The 16,678-nt window shown below is 33.3% G+C and overlaps 1 protein-coding gene across 5 annotated transcripts in view; it reads left to right on the top strand.

The window, feature by feature from the left end:
• Positions 1 to 16,678, top strand: part of kug (FAT atypical cadherin kugelei) — a 164,337-nt gene that overhangs the window by 63,066 nt on the left and 84,593 nt on the right. For all 5 annotated transcript variants that reach the window (XM_090172864.1, XM_090172865.1, XM_090172868.1 and 2 more), the window contains 3 exons: positions 743 to 974; positions 1,793 to 1,932; positions 2,101 to 2,264. In XM_090172864.1, the coding sequence (XP_090028990.1) occupies positions 743 to 974; positions 1,793 to 1,932; positions 2,101 to 2,264 (536 nt within the window). The remainder of the gene's footprint in view (positions 1 to 742; positions 975 to 1,792; positions 1,933 to 2,100; positions 2,265 to 16,678) is intronic.

Below are 16,678 nucleotides of genomic sequence, written 5' to 3'. Positions count from 1 at the left end.
TGGCTTCTATGGGATTTTTCAATGGGCAGTAAAGCCGGCTTTGACTAAAATTGCCAAAACTTAAAATTGAGTTGGGAGCCCTCGAAAAGATGCCCAATTTTGCTAATTTTTTTGCAGCACACACAAATAATGCCCAATGAGCAGCTCAAAATGCTATGTCTATCCTATTTTGTGGAATGCTATTGTGAAAGCTGAAGCTTATATTTGATAAAACAAGCCTGTAATACAACAATCTTTTTTTTTTAATTCTTTTCCGTTTCTGGTCTTACTATCACTATCATAGGTTTTTGGGTTAGGATGCATGATGACCTCTATATACAGGCTAAATAAAATCTGATGGCCATATATAATTAAAACTGTGTACCAAAATCATTTTGGTTCATCTCATAATGATATTTATGTCCAGACTAGCAACGGAATGATGCGCAGACTAATTCATAATTAAACTTTTCTATTTTAAGGCTTTTGAAGCTAGCTATATTTTATTAAACCACATACTTTATATTTATATAAATTATACATTATTTATAACTGTATAACTGCCAATATTTGTCTACTTTCTGAAACATGTATTAATATAAGGCAGTTATGTTCTCTATGAAATATGCTTCATTATAAGATAATGGGTTGAAACATAACACATTAAAAATAAGTACCCATGTTATACTAATTTCTGCTCTATGATATTGGTGTGTCTTTGGAATTGCCATAACTATGTCTATTTAAACCCTTTAATACTAAGGTCAAAGCATCAGATGGTGGGTCACCATCTTTGTCATCAAATGCTGTGGTGGTTCTTGAAATTATGTCTGTGCCAAAAGAATCTGCCAGACGACCAGTTTTAAGACAAAGTGGTTCAATCAGGCCGGATTCTTCTTCAGTTCAAGTTACGGAGAAAGATAAAGTTGGCCATTTGGTCTTCATTATAGATGCACAAGATCCTGATAATGATCCTTTATGGTATTCAATTCAAAGTGAGTACTTAAATAATGTTAATATTAATTAACAATGGGGCTTCTTATTATTTACTCTTGATAAAAAGAGTTGCCATAAAGTAAAAATAGTCAAAATATGTTTCTCCCTATTGCCCTGTGTTGACTCATTTTATCAAGTGCATGCCCATCTCTGGTATGTTTTGAGGTCTTTAAACGCTTGCATTATAGAATTTAGTTTTTAATTCCAAAAAAGCAAATGGTAATACTTCCAATATTGACCTCTTCATCGTATAATTTCAGATATTTCTGGTGCTAGTTAGTGAATTCTTGCTCAAATTGTTTGGGGTCTTCCATAAAGAATGTGTTGGGCTATATTCACTCTAAGTGTAGCACAAATCAATTAAAAAATTATAAAACAAAAAGAAATATTTTTTTAGATAAGATGAGATTTCGTATTCTGCCTATTATAAAAAATGTGTAACATCCTTTGTAAAGTAATGAATAAAGAAATCACTTAAGAAGAATGAATTGACAATTACAGTACAATAATTTGTCTTGGAAAATATTGATGCTCTTTTACGTGCAAGTCGGTCACATGGTCGGAATTTTTATTTGTTTATGACATGTTTTCTCTGAGTTCAGAGAAAACATTTTTTTGTGTTTACATTTTGCACGTTAACATGTCGCATCTTTTCAAAAAGTTAGATATTCCCCCTTTAAAGGCAGTCAATTATAAATTTATGGTAATGCTAAAAAACAATTTATATCTTATAAATATCTGTATATTATTTTATATGTTGAGATATACCAAATTCAACATATCTAATTACATTTTTTACATGTGATTTTTGTTTTAGGTGGTAATGAAGATCATTCATTTACCATCGAACCTAGAGGAAATGCTGTAACTCTTGCTAGACCACTTGACTGGGAAACCAAATCTTCATATAATCTTTCCATTAAAATTACTGATATGGTTCATTCTGTGTTCTTTTTGGTGAGCAAACCTATTAAATATAGTTTTAATTAAAATTTCATAAGTATTTGTTATGAAGTAAAAAAATGCTTTTTTTAATTTTTTAACCTTATGGCTTATATGTTTTGATTAGATTTGATCTAAAAATTAAAAATCTGCGGATGCTATCAAATTTGTTTTCTTTTTCAGTTACACGTTGATGTCTGGGATGAAAATGAACATCCTCCGTTGTTTGTACAAAGATCATATAGCATAGACATTCCAGAAACTATTCCATTGGGAACTCCATTTTTCCAACTTAATGCCACAGATGGGGACCACGAAAAAAGACTTTTTTATGCAATTCATAACAGGTATGACTATACTATTTCCATTTTCAGTTATGAATTTTGGAGGAAAATGTCTGCTTAGTTGAGGATTGTGGTATCTGTAACTAGTGTGTTCCATTTTATTATTTTTTTGCATACTTTAGATGATACTGAATATTTGTGTGTCAAAATTATTTTGTGGAAATAAAATTCGTTGAGATATTAATTGCGTTATTTGCTAAAATGCGGCTTGCTTTATTGTTGTAGGTGAAGTAGGATACGCGATGGGCTTAGAAGAAATAAATATGCAATAAAAGTAAAACTAAGGGACTATTTTAACGTAGGTGAATAAATTACCCAAAGTTTATCATAACACAAAATACCCTTCATTTCTCACCAAAATTACTGGTCTGAGTATTGTCCTCTCAAGGTGGCCTTCTTATTAGGTATCTTTCCAGTTAGCGGCACTACCATAAATTCTGTCAGCCTCCTTCTAGCAACTTCCCTTATATAGGCTGACGCTTTACTATTTATATGGTAATGGGGTTACATTATAGCGCCACCCGCGGCCGTTGGTGGTAGTTATTTGGACTAGGGCCAAATCTGGCCTTACAAAACATTGTCCAATTTTTATTTGCGGAAGTTAAATGTTAGTAAAACGTTTTACATGGTCAAGGAACAGGCAAGTACAAGGTAGCTGCTACCTTCAAAAATGCCCAAAATAAATTTTTCCCCAGACATTTCGTGCGACTGCGGAACATTACTGTGGCCAAATACCCCGGGATAAAACGTTACATTCAACCAGAAGGACGGAGGGTTTTTTTTAGATAGAGCCCTAAGTCCTTCAATGCAGTTGAAGTGAAGGGAATGGTTCACGAAAAAGTGACTGAAATCGGGGTCATATTGGAGAGCATCATCACTTTTCCAACAGTCAAGTGTAAATTATTGACCCAGATAGTGTCGAAGATATAACTTTGTCGAAGCCTTTATCGAAGAAAACCAAACTGTTCAAAAATATAACAACTCTAGACCAATTAATTAAGTCTCCAACTTGGATTACTATATATACAAGTAGTCTTATTGACCATCTCTATGCCTCTGATCCACCATTTACTACAAACATTACAAATGAAAATTGTGGCCTTTCTGATCGCAACCTAATTACGTGTCTATATAAATCCAACCCATTTTGTATTTATGCGAAACTATCACAATTTTAATAGTGAATACTTCAAATCACATATTGCTCGAGCCATAATCTGGACTGATAACAGAGTGTAGAAGCCATCTGAATTCTGAAGTGATCGAACACTACATGTCAACAGTTATTTGATGTAATAAAATCATAACTTGATCACCATGCGCCATCTATAGTTCCTAGAAGTAATCTTTTTTGTTTAATTCTAAATATGTTACAAATTGAAGGTTAACATAAATATTTTCTGACGTCGCCCCTGTTCGTTTCTCAAATGAGCACATGAAAATATTTATGTTAACCTTCAATTTGTAACATATTTAGAATTAAACAAAAAAGATTACTTCTAGGAACTATAGATGGCAACAAAACCCGTTAACATTTATTATTTTAAATGGCTTGGTGAGATCTTTAGATATTTCTCAATTTCTGTGAAAACTTCTTTGGTGAATATCTTTTGAACCAATGCGTCGATTTGAATAATTCCAACATTTTCTAAATATAAATCAACCCCGGAGAACACAAAAATCAGGTTTTAAATGACCTGAGATCAAAAATAAAAAAGTTGACACCCCCTCTTTTAAGCCAAAATAGGCCAAATTATAAGTCTATCCAGAAAATGATTTTTGCCAATTTGTAGCTAAACATTTTAGTAATATATTACCGATGTCCGCTTCGACTTGATGCAACTATACAAGAAATGACCGGTGAAAATGTTCGAAATATCCCACGGGCAAAGACTTTTTGAACAGAGTGTACATGCGAATCTACCTCAATGGCTAACACCAAGTATAAAGAATCTTATATCTCTTCCAAATCTCCATTCCAGGAAGCGTGCTGGTTACAATTCAACTTAACACACAACTCAATTTAAATCATTCAGAAACCAGGTGGTAAATGAAATTTGAAGAGTAAAAAAGAACTTCTTTTCTAAAGCAAAATATATATCTGATACCTGGAACCTTATAAAGACAAATGTTTAAAAAAAAAACGAAAAATAAATCGCTGCAAGCTACTACAAAAATTGGGTGTGTGAAATCCGCAACTTGTTGGTTCGAGTCCTATCTAACAAATCGTACACAATATGTTGAATTTGAAGGAGTTAAATCCCTTGATAAAGGTATCCAAACTGGAGTCCCGCAGGGCAGCGTGCTAGGACCTATACTGTTCTCAATTTATGTAAATGACTTCCTGAAAGCCCTAGAACATAGAGCCATCTCAATTTGCGGACGATACTGCAATGATGACATCAGATGAAGACACTATGAAAGTAATACAAGATTTGGACAAAGACTATGAAAATTGCCTAATGTGTTTTTAGGGAATAAATATGAACATAAATCCCAAGTAAATCTGAATTTATACTATTTGGCACAGAGCTGAAGTTACGGACGGTTACTGACCTAACAGAGCTGCCAATATCGAAGATAAAGAGAGTAAAAACTACAAAATATCTTGGTTTCAATATCGATGAAAAATTGACTTGGAAACCACATATTGAAAACATCATAAGTAAAATAAAGTCTCGTATATTTATTTTGTGCCATGTTGGTCGTATGTACTGATGCCTATTTTAAATCTATGGTATAAAACCTCTATTGCTCCGATATTTGATTATGGGGATGTTCTGTACTCAACTGCAGCGAATTCCCTTTTAAAACAATTGTTTTAAAAGGGAATTCGCTGCAGTTTTTAATAGTAGAACCTCAACAGACGTGGTCCACATAAAACTCATGGCTTTCATTGGAGTCTAAAAGGAAAATCCATTTAAAAAATGAAACAAATTTATTTATATTTATTGTATTGTATGTAATTGAAATTTAGACTTGAGGACCATGAGAAAAATAGCTGTAGCTAAAAATGATATCCTCAATAAAGATGATGTTATTATTATTATTAAACACATACCCCACCACCTCTTTTATATGACCTGACCTCTCTAACAAGGGTGTACCCAGGGATATTACAGATCACGTCAGGGACCTCTTCCTGTAATCACGTTTCAGTTAGTCCTAAAATATCTATACAATGGAAATTTAATAAATACTCTACACTTACAACTTTGGATTTTACACTTCTGACATTTAAGTGAGCAACCCTTAGGCCCTTTGTTTTTTCACTATTTTTACGCATGATGATTAAATTAGAGTTACTCCCTTGATTTATGGTGTTGATGTAAAGTCACTTGTTTGGAGATTTTGTATGAGGTCCTAGTTGGGTTTTTTTCATCAGTGTCCTAAATATTTTAATACCCTTGGGCTAGTGGTTTTTATTTCTTAGAGTCCTTTCCTGTAATCTGTGGCATTCGATCCGAAAAGACGCTGTCCATCGATTTCCATCTAGAGGCTTTATTTAACAGTAGTCCAATTCCAAACTCTCAAGGTGTTCAGTTATATCTTCAATTGTTGTTTGTTTAGTAAGGTTGACTTTATCATATTCAATGTATGGTCGAGAGGAGCCGGCAAAACCATCAATTTCTTCCACCTTTGAACCCCAAACTTTTGTAGTGCTATCTTTAGTAGTTCCTAGCTGGTCGCATAATATTCCAATTGGCCAAAAAACTGAGTTGAGCAAAGTTTGTCTTATTAGGAGTATTTAGTACGAATCATCGGACTTGATCATCTAAGTGTTGTTTCATTGATTGCCATATCCCAGTTACTAATATTCCTTGGTCTGTTAAGTAATCATTAATAGCGTCTATGCTCGTATTATTATCATAGTTGCGGATAAAGAAACAATTGGTAGATTCAACAGGTTTTACCCTAAAGGTTTTTTTAAACTATTTTTTGTGTTGTGGTCTTTTCATTTGCAACAGATTCTAAGGTTCGAGGTTTCCCAGATTGACCTATTTTGTTACTGTGATGACCTATTTTGTTACTGTGATTTTTCTTGGTAGTTCCTATATCTTGTGTTACATTTGAGGGCCATTCAGTATCGGAGTTTGATAGTTTTCTCGTATCCTTTTTATTTATCTTAGATACTTGATTCTAAGATTTTCTTGTCGGTACCTGCTCAGCAATTACACTCTTTGTAGATTCTATATTTAATTCCATTTGCGCCTCATTTGAGGCGTCAAGTAATTTTTGTCCTTCATCTATTGGATTAAAATTATCTGCCATTTCCTCAAGCCACTGTTCATTATTGCTTATCCTTTTTTCTGCGCCCAACACAAATCTGAAGAAACTACAAACCTTGCAAAATAATGGAGCCAGAGCCATATTACATATACCCCCAAGATCTTCTGCATCAGAAGCAAGAAAGGAGCTAAGTTGGATGAGCTTACAGCAAAGAGCGAACTACCACACCTTACTACTAATGTACAAAATCCATAACAAAAAATGCCCCAGATATGTTTTAGAAATATTCGACTCTTCCTTCAATCAAAGCCATAAGTACGTTCGTCACAAGAAACATGAATATTATCTTTAATACTCAGAGTTACCTTAATTCATTTAGTAATAAAAGCATAAGAGTAAATGGTATAAGGTTATGGAACTCTCTAGAAGCAGTGCTAAAAAGTCAGTACTCTTTTAATATTTTTAAAAAAAGACCTAAACAATTATATAATTGAAAATTGGTGACAAAATTGTAGTATTTTATTTATCCTTTCTTTGGCTTTGGATTTTAGATTTTGTTAGGATATTAAGTTTAATTAACTTTGACAAAAATAATGATAACGATTAACAAACTAATATGATGTTATTTATTCTATAGAAGATATAAGATATTAGGGGCTGCTCGTGTATGGTGGTATATAATGTTGTTGGAGTAATGTGTATAAGCTAATGGACCAATGTAGATTGTAGATAACAGCTGAGTTAGTTAATGCACACCCACTGAGGCATGAGCATGTTTTAGTTTCCCTCTCTGCATGGAGTGTTTAACAAGTTTAGCCTAGCATAAGCTAGTTCTTTGTATATGATGTATTTATATTTTTTACTACTTTTTAATTAAAACAATTAATTAATTCTTAGTCAAGCATCTTTTATAATTTCCCTCAACAAATTTAAGTTAAATTAATAACACGGACTCCTATGTAAACCAGTATCTAACTGATAGGAATATCCTGAAATAAAGCTTTTTATTATTTTTATTATTATTATTAAGTACTGATATTGATCCAACTACAAGGTTACTCTGCACTTTTTTGTTTGATAGCCTGACAATTCTATGATATTTGCTGAGTTATCTGATACAGTAGCTGTTAGGATTTGCATCTCTTCTTTAATATAATTAATATCCTTTTGGACTTTATTTTCTTCGTGAGATTTATTATAACTAACATTACTTAGCCTGCTCTTCATTTGCCAAGTCCTAAGATATTGAAGCATCGTCCTACATGCGTAAAAGCGTTTTCCTTGAGTAGAAGTCAGATTAATATATTCCAAATGAAAGTATATCAAGCATAAATCATAGGTTACCATTGTTTGTTTACTAGATTTCTTATCTTTTCTACCATATAGACAACCAGTATCAGGGCAGTACATTATAGTTATTTTTATAAGCAAGGCCTAGTGCTAAAATGATGTTGTCCGGTATTTTGAAGGTAGCAATGAGGTCTATGATCTGCAGTTATTTGATTTTAAGCCCAAGGATAAGGAGAATAATATAGAGGCTCATTGTTTGGAAATAACGCTGTCATACAATGAAGCGGTAAATAGTAAGGAAGTTAATCAATGGAAGAATGCCATGCAAGTGGAATACGATACAGTAAAAGAGCGTGAAGTTTGGAAATTAGTACCGAAACCCCAAGATAGTAAAATTGTGGGCAGTAAATGGAGCAGTGGGCAGTAAATGGAGGGGCGGCCAGGTTTAATGCTCAAGGCTTCACCCAGTAATTTGGACTTGATTTTTATCCCCTAGGCACCGGTGGTAAATTTCACTTTAGTCAGATTATTTCTGCACATTTTTGCTGTTCCAATGGGATGGTCAAACTGACATCTAGATGTTAAAGGGGCATATTTATATGGCACATTAGAAGATGACATCTTTATCTCACAACCCAAAGGTTTCGTTGAGGCTGGGAAAGAAGGTTTCGTCTTGCATCTCCAGAAAGCCATTTATGGCCTCAAGCAAAGTGGTAGACAGTGGTACAATGAGCTGGATGGGAACCTGTTGAACATGGGTTTCAAAAGTCTGTGTTGCTGTAACTGTATAAATAAAATAGGTACTAAAGAAATTCTTATTGTTTACGTCGATGACATCATCGTCCTGGCTAGAGATGGAAAGACCATGCAAGACATTGTAAAGATGCTGAAAGCATGTTTTGACATAACTGACCTAGGAGAACTTAAATATTTCCTTGGTATTGAGTTGAAATGAAAAAACATCAAAGCAGGTATCACATAAAGATCGCAAAGGAATATAACATTACCAAAGACCTAAGTATTACACACAAAGAAATATGGCCAGAAGAAATTGAAGATGATTTGTTGTCGCAAGAAAGTAATTCAGGAGAATCAGAAACCTCATCACAAGAAGAGAGTAGTAGCGATGATGATGTTAGAGAAGAATTACCACCACCACCAACACCGCCTCAACCTGTAGTTCTACGTTGGAGACGGGAAGATAAAGCTAGAAAGATAGGCGACGGAATTGATGTTTATCATTATGACAACATTACGAATCAGAAAATAAAATCTGAACCTGAAATGAAGCGCTATTTAACCGATAGAGGTGAACAGTATAACCCAAGTGATTTCAATTTCAAAGCTACTAGCCAACTAGCTACTAAACAACAACTTAAAGGACACCAGAAGAATGGAACAGGGAATATTGAAGCCAGATGTGAAGAAGCTATTGAAATCTAGATTCTGAGAAATGGCAAGATGCTATGAAAACTGAGATAAAAACCATTCAAGATGTAAAAGGAGCATACCTGTATGTCTCATTAGATGAAGTAATTTATGTAAAACAACCTGTCACAGCATACAAGACCAGACATTGCATTTGTTGTGACAAGATTAGCTAGTTATTCTTCGAATCCTGGGCAGAAACATTGGAATTATTTACTGCAAGTCCTACAATACGTGTGCCAAACTTGTGATTATGATCTACATTATAATGGACTGAATGGGATTAATCTAAATGTGTTTTCTGGTGCCTCTTGGCGATCAGATTTGGATGATCGCAAATCAACAACTGGATTTGTGATTAATTTTGGTGACAATCCTATGTGCTGGAGATCAGTGAAACAGAAGAACATTGCACTATCATCAATGGAATCCGAAATACATTGCATTAGCAGAAACATCGAGGGAAGTTCTATGGCTGACCAATGTTGTTGACGAACTATTGGAATTTGCGAAATTAGAGAAATTTAAATAACCGATTATTTACTGTGATAACCAGGTGGCAATAAAATTTTCTTTGAATAACCTAGATAATAATAGTCTTAGTCGACTAGACTTCCAGCCCTCCCAATGGAATACGAATCTTTCTCGGAGTCACTTTACTTAAAAATTTCTCTTTTTTGGTTGCCCCATCCCTCGAGTTGGGGCAGCTCGGATCAATCCGCGAGGGAGCAACAGTGCCAATGGAAGACATGCCTCCTTTTTGGAGTTGCCCTTTTGGTCCCAATGGAACACGTTTTATATTTAGGAGCGCGCTCCAGGCGCTCAGAGGACTCCAATGGAAAACGCCATTAGACTATAGATCAAAGCTTGTTCAGATTAAATATAATTTTGTTAGAGTGTATTGACAACAGTATTTTTGAAATTAGACATGTGAATACAAATAACAATATTGCTGACATTTTTACTAAGATTCTGCCTAAAAGAAAATTTCAGAATTTTGTGCTATATTAAAATTGACATATTAACTTTGCTGTACTTTGCATAGGTTATTATAAATGTCGTCTGCATAGTCAATGCAGACACTATAGCAGACTAATGTCATCTGCTAAACATAACAGACAATATAGCAGACGAATTTCATCTGCAAACCAAAACTAAAACTTTGTTGTGTCATGTTCTTTTTGAGAGAGAGATGTATATTTTGATATTCTAACTTTTGTCTTCATTAAACTTAATTATATTTCATTTCAAGATGTCTAGATAATATACTAATTGCCATTAATCCCCCATAATTGTTGTGCGACAATCAGCTATATATTTCTCCGAGAGTAGAATAGAAAATAACCGAACCAAACATATAGATACAAAACACCATTTTGTAAGAGATAATTGAGAGAAAGGTGTATTTAATTTAGAGTTTGTCCCTACCAAAAATAACTTAGCTGACATATTCACTAAACTCTTACCACAGAGAATATTTATAGATTTCTGTTTAAACATTAGATTAATTTAACAAGTTTTGTTTCAGAAATATTAAATTACCGTGGAGTGTTGAATTCAGTTGACTTTGGCGCCGGTATAATTTTAGGGCCACCTCAAGTGAGAGATTTCTGTTCATAATTAAGTGAGCCTGTTGGCAGTCTAGCAGACTCGTAGTTCCTTCTGATAATGTCAAGGTGATAGGTTAGTAGCTAGTTACTATCCTGAATACTAATGTCTTAAATGTAAACGGATAGTTTTATAACTAAACAAAATTAACCAGTTTTTATTGAAAAACAAGCCTGTTTTGTTATCCCTTATTTTCTAACAGTAACGAAAGCTTCTATTGCACCTTGTCCATCATTGACTAGTTCAAATTTTTTTCTCTTGAAACGCTTTTTTAAAAAGAATGCTTTGTGCGATGAACAGTAAATAGTTAAAAAATTGTGTGTGGAGGTGCCTAGAAAGTAATGATAATATTGAGCAATGGTAAAGCAACTGTTCACCAATAAAAGCTCAACGGTTGAGTCACTTAAAGTTGTGTAAAAGTTGCTATTAAATCATAAAAAGTAGTTGCTTAATAATAGGCTGAAAATTGCCAGAAATGTGTTCACAAATTGCTCAAAAGTTGCTCAACCTTAAGTTGCTTATAAATTGTCATAAAGTAGCCTAAATATTTATTGTTTATAAATTGGCAGAAAGTAGCCCAACCAATAGTTGCTTAAAAATTGGCAGAAAGTAGGTAAAAAAATAATGACTGTAGCCTAAATATTTATTGTTTATAAATTGGCAGAAAGTAGCCCAACCAATAGTTGCTTAAAAATTGGCAGAAAGTAGGTAAAAAAATAATAACTTAAAAATTGGCAGAAAGTAGCTCAACTAGTAGCTGCTTATAAATTGGCCGAAAGTAGCTCAACTAGTAGTCGCTTATAAATTGGCAGAAAGTAGCTCAACCAATAGTTGCTTAAAAATCGCCAAAAATTAAAAAATAATTAATTAAAAAACCAAAGACCATTTATTTAGTGATAAAAATAAAGGTACACCCTTTTGAAACAGGGCGGCTCCTTTCAGAGCTCAGCAAGAAAAGTTACATTAATTAACACAATTTTATTTATACAACTGATGCAATGAGATATATACAAATAAAAAGATATACAAGGCTCATGGATTTTATTTAGATTTGGCAATCCATATGAGCAAGGGCGTATCCAGGATTTCATTTCGGGCGGGGGGGGGGGATTTGAGGTAAAAATGATCAACATTTCAGGGGGGGGGGGTGTTTGAACCCCAAAAACTGCCCCTTAAATACGCCCTTGCATATGAGCCTCATCTTTTAAAGTTTTTTTAATATCATTTTATCATGGATATTAAAGGTTTTAGTAGTTAAAAAAAACCTTAATTATTAAGGGGCGTTTTTATAGAAGATTTTGGAAGCTGATGAAGGGATTTGAATAAGGAGACAATAATTTAACTGGGCTACCAGACATGTTTTTCTGTTTTAGATAAAACAATGTATGGCAGCCGTGTTTTTCAATGACTGAAAAGCAAGACTGCCATACATTTTTTATGCCAAATAAATTAGAGCTAACAAATGTCTGAAAACCATGTTAAAATATCGTCTCTCCCAATTCCCGTCATCAGCTTCCATAAGAATAATGTTATGCTTAAGAGTTATTTTGTAAGTACAATATGCGAGAGTTAATAATTATTTAAAGAAAAATACTTCGTACATTTGCATATTTTAAATAAAATCAATAATTACAGTCTAACCGGTTTTGAAGCGCCTAGTAATTCATAATCTGATGATGAAGTGCTAGGTGCTTTGAAACAGGTTAGACTGTAATCATTGTAAATATCATTGATTTCATTTAAAATATGCGAATACAACAAAGTGTTTTTCTTTAAATAATTATAAATATTACAATGAGCTTCCATCAGACTCTGCTCCGCTCGCCTCTTCACTATCCTCACTTTCTTCTGGTTTTTCAATCTGTTTTGATTCTTTTAAACCCTTCTTTTTTATGTACCTTACGGTCACTGTTATCTGGTTGTTTATTTTTCTTACTAGGTAAGATTCTTTAATTTTGTTTTGTTTGTAGTATTTTCCTACACACGCTATAAAAACTTAAAATACTAATCGGCCATAAGGCAATAGGCTTGTGACACATACAATTCAAATATATCTGCAGTATCTATATGAAACTAAAAGGAAAAAGGAGCAGACAGTTTTCCATTTCAGTTTGTATAAATATTACCAGGTGGCGCAACTGCCATTAGCCAACTCTGTAAGACAGTTGAAGGGTAGTATAGGACTTTCATCTTATTTAAGCTTATATATGGTGTATTCATTTTTCGTCATCATCACTATAGTGGAAGGCTAGTGTCTTCCCGCTTTTCCCCTTAACTACTTGCCTTATTATAGCAATGGCCGCCATCTTGACTAATTTCCACGTCAATACCACCTATGACTTAAATGTTACTAATTCAAAGTTATCATTAAGATTATACATACCAGTAATGGCATCCCATATTATTGGGTCAATTGCTTTTTTTCCTTTTCCCTTAGCACTCAATTGGGACAATTCTTTGGGCTCATATTTTGATTTTAAAATTTCCCCAATTGCTGCTTGCGCACTTTTGGCGCCTTTTAGTTTTATTTTGGCCATATTTTGTGGTGTTACAAAATAGTCACATCCTTCAACCAATTCTACCTGAGTTGATAATAAAATCAGTTTACTTACATACAAGAAAAATCAGTCTTACAAGTTTATTTTCGCCTGGGAACTGAACCTGCGCCTCTGGTGGTCTGGGGCATACTATAGCTTCTTTTCTCTATTAAAAATAGTTATGTATAAAATAAATTAATGGTTGTGTAAAAGGATAGTGGCATGTGAAAATAAATTTAATCCAATTGAATAAATATTCAAAAGTTAAGAATTAAATTAACTTTATACTATGATTAATCAATTAAACTATTTATTTCCAATTACCTTTTAGTAATTTAATTTAATCTAAGACTATCTTACTGTTGAAGAAATTGTTTCTAAAAGATTTATTAATTTTCTTATTTCATCTTGGGGTACTACAAAAGATTAATTATTAAAATCATATTAGAAACCAAATGCACACATGCTTGTCCATATAAAATAGTATGATTTTTTTTTATTAAATTTTTTCTAAATTTTTAAGGACATTTGAGGAAAATCAGACATTGGTGTGGCCTTTTAATAATTTAATTCAAATCTACTTGCCTTGTTCTTCTAAAAATGAGAATTTCGAGCACTTTTTTTTCTTTGAGCATTCTCTTTAAATGCTCAATTTCTTCACTTTTATTTTGAACAACACCTTCAAGGTGAATTGCATGTTCTTTAAAAATAATTTATATAATTATTTATTTAAATTAGCTTATTGTTATATGCTATTAATAAATTACCATTTATGTCATTACTGGGCAAATGACTTCTGTGGCTTGGGAAATCTAAATATTTAACATTTGTTAGTTTTATATTATCGTTAATATTACCGAAAGTAAGTAAAATGTTTCATCTATGTCACGAGCTGCCGCTATTGAAGGAAGAGAGCGCGCGCTCCAGTCGTGAGACACGTCAGAATTGTGGGGGATTAAGGGCAATTAGTAAATAATCTAGACATCTTTAAATGAAATATAATTAAGTTTAATGAAGACCAAAAGTTAGAATGTCAAAATATACATATCTCTCTCAAAAGAACATGACACAACAAGTAAAGTTTTAGTTTTGGTTTGCAGATGAAATTCGTCTGCTATATTGTCTGTTATGTTTAGCAGACAACATTAGTCTGCTAAAGTGTCTGCATTGACTTTGCAGACGACATTTACAATATCCTATGCAAAGTACAGCAAAGGCCTTACAAACTCCCCCTTACTTTGACATAGGTGAAGCCAATATACAAAAATTATTTATGTAAATTCCCGATCCCTAATTTACTCTAGTTAATATGTCAAAAATTCTTGAAATTTTCTTTTAGGCAGAATCTTAGTAAAAATGTCAGCAATATTGTTATTCGTATTCACATGTCTAATTTCAAAAATACGGTTGTCGATACACTCTCTAACAAAATTATATTTAATCTGAACATTCTTTGATCTATTATTTTCTATGTTATTCAAAGAAAATTGTATTGCCGCCTGGTTATCACAGTAAATAATTGGTAATTTACATTTCTTATCTAATTTAACAAATTCAAATAGTTCTTCAACAATGTTGGTTAGCCATACAACTTCCTTCGATGTTTCAGCTAATGCAATGTATTCGGATTCCATTGATGATAGTGCAATGTTCTTCTGTTTCACTGATCTCCAGCATACAGGATTGTCACCTAATTTAATCACAAATCCAGTTTTTGATTTGCGATCATCCAAATCTGATCCCCAAGAGGCATCAGAAAACACATTTAGATTTATCCCCTTCAGTCCATTATGATGTAGACCATAATCACAAGTTTGGCACACGTATTCTAGGACTTGCAGTAAATAATTCCAATGTTTCTGCCCAGGATTCGAAGAATAACTAGCTAAACTTGTTACAACAAACGCAATGTCTGGTCTTGTACGCTGTGACAGGTACAATAAACTTCCTATTAGTTGTCTATATGGATAATCGTTATTCTGCTCTGGTGTGCAATCTCTATTTGATAAAGCTATACCAACAGGTAGTGGGGTATCTTTCTTCTTCTCATTTGTAATTTTGTATTGCTCTTGAAGTTTCTTTACATAGCTTTTCTGGAAATTCAAATTCAATTCCCAAGAAATAGCTCAACCTTCCTAAATCTGTCATCTCAAATTTCTTTTGTAATTGGTTTTTCAGTTCTTCTAAAACCTTTTTGTTTAACGCAAAGATTATAATATCGTCATCGTATACAATCAACAATCCTGTTATTCCATATCTATAGATACAATTGCATCCTAAAATTCTTTTATATCCAAGTGTTAGTAATTGACCATCTAGTTCCAGAAAACCACTGTTTTCCGCTCTGTTTCAATCCATAAAGAGCTTTCTTTAATTTCCAAACATATTCTCCTTCTTGGTCCTTTCCTACTTGGACGAAACCTTTGGGTTGTTTTACATAAATTTCTTCATCTAATGAGCCATACAGGTATGCTCCTTTTACATCCATGTGACAATTATGCCATCCGAAACAAGCCACTAATAGCAATATGCAAACTCGAATCAGTGTAAAATTAACTACCGGTGAATAGGTCTTTTTAAAGTCTCTTCCAGGAATTTGAGAAAATCCTTGTGCAACTAATCTTGCTTTAAATCTACTGATTTCTCCATTAGCATTCTTTTTCACATCGTAAACCCATTTAGTTCCAATAAGTTTCTTGTTAGTTGGTTTTGTAACAACCTCGTAAACTTCTCTATCTTGAATGGTTTTGATCTTAGTTTTCATAGCATCTTGCCATTTCTCAGTATCTAGACTTTCAATAGCTTCTTCATATGTTGATGGTATTTCTACACATCTGGCTTCAATATTCCCTGTTCCATTCTTTTGCTGTCCTTTAAGTTGTTGATTAGTAGCTAGTTGGCTAGTAGCTTTGAAATTGAAATCACTTGGGTTATACTGTTCACCTCTATAGGTTAAATAGCGCTTCATTTCAGGTTCAGATTTTATTTTCTGATTCATAATGTTGTCATAATGATAAACATCAATTCTGTCGCCTGTCTTTCTAGCTTTTTCTTCCCGTCTCCAACGTGGAACTACAGGTTGAGGCGGTGTTGGTGGTGGTGGTAATTCTTCTCTAACATCATCATCGCTACTACTCTCTTCTTGTGATGAGGTTTCTGATTCTCCTGAATTACTTTCTTGCGACAACAAATCATCTTCAATTTCTTCTGACCATATTTCTTTAACTGGTTCATAAATCTCTTCTCTTGTTTCTCTTAATAACCTGATACCTAATTTACTCTCATTGAAAGAAACATGTTTAGCTTCCACAACTTTTCTTTCCT

This window comes from Leiobunum rupestre, chromosome 4 (genome assembly GCF_980474605.1).
Source record: "Leiobunum rupestre chromosome 4, qqLeiRupe1.1.hap1, whole genome shotgun sequence".
In the NCBI taxonomy this organism is placed as follows: domain Eukaryota; kingdom Metazoa; phylum Arthropoda; class Arachnida; order Opiliones; family Sclerosomatidae; genus Leiobunum; species Leiobunum rupestre.
Note: the sequence above shows the minus strand (reverse complement) of the source record. Positions and strands in the feature narration are given on the sequence as shown.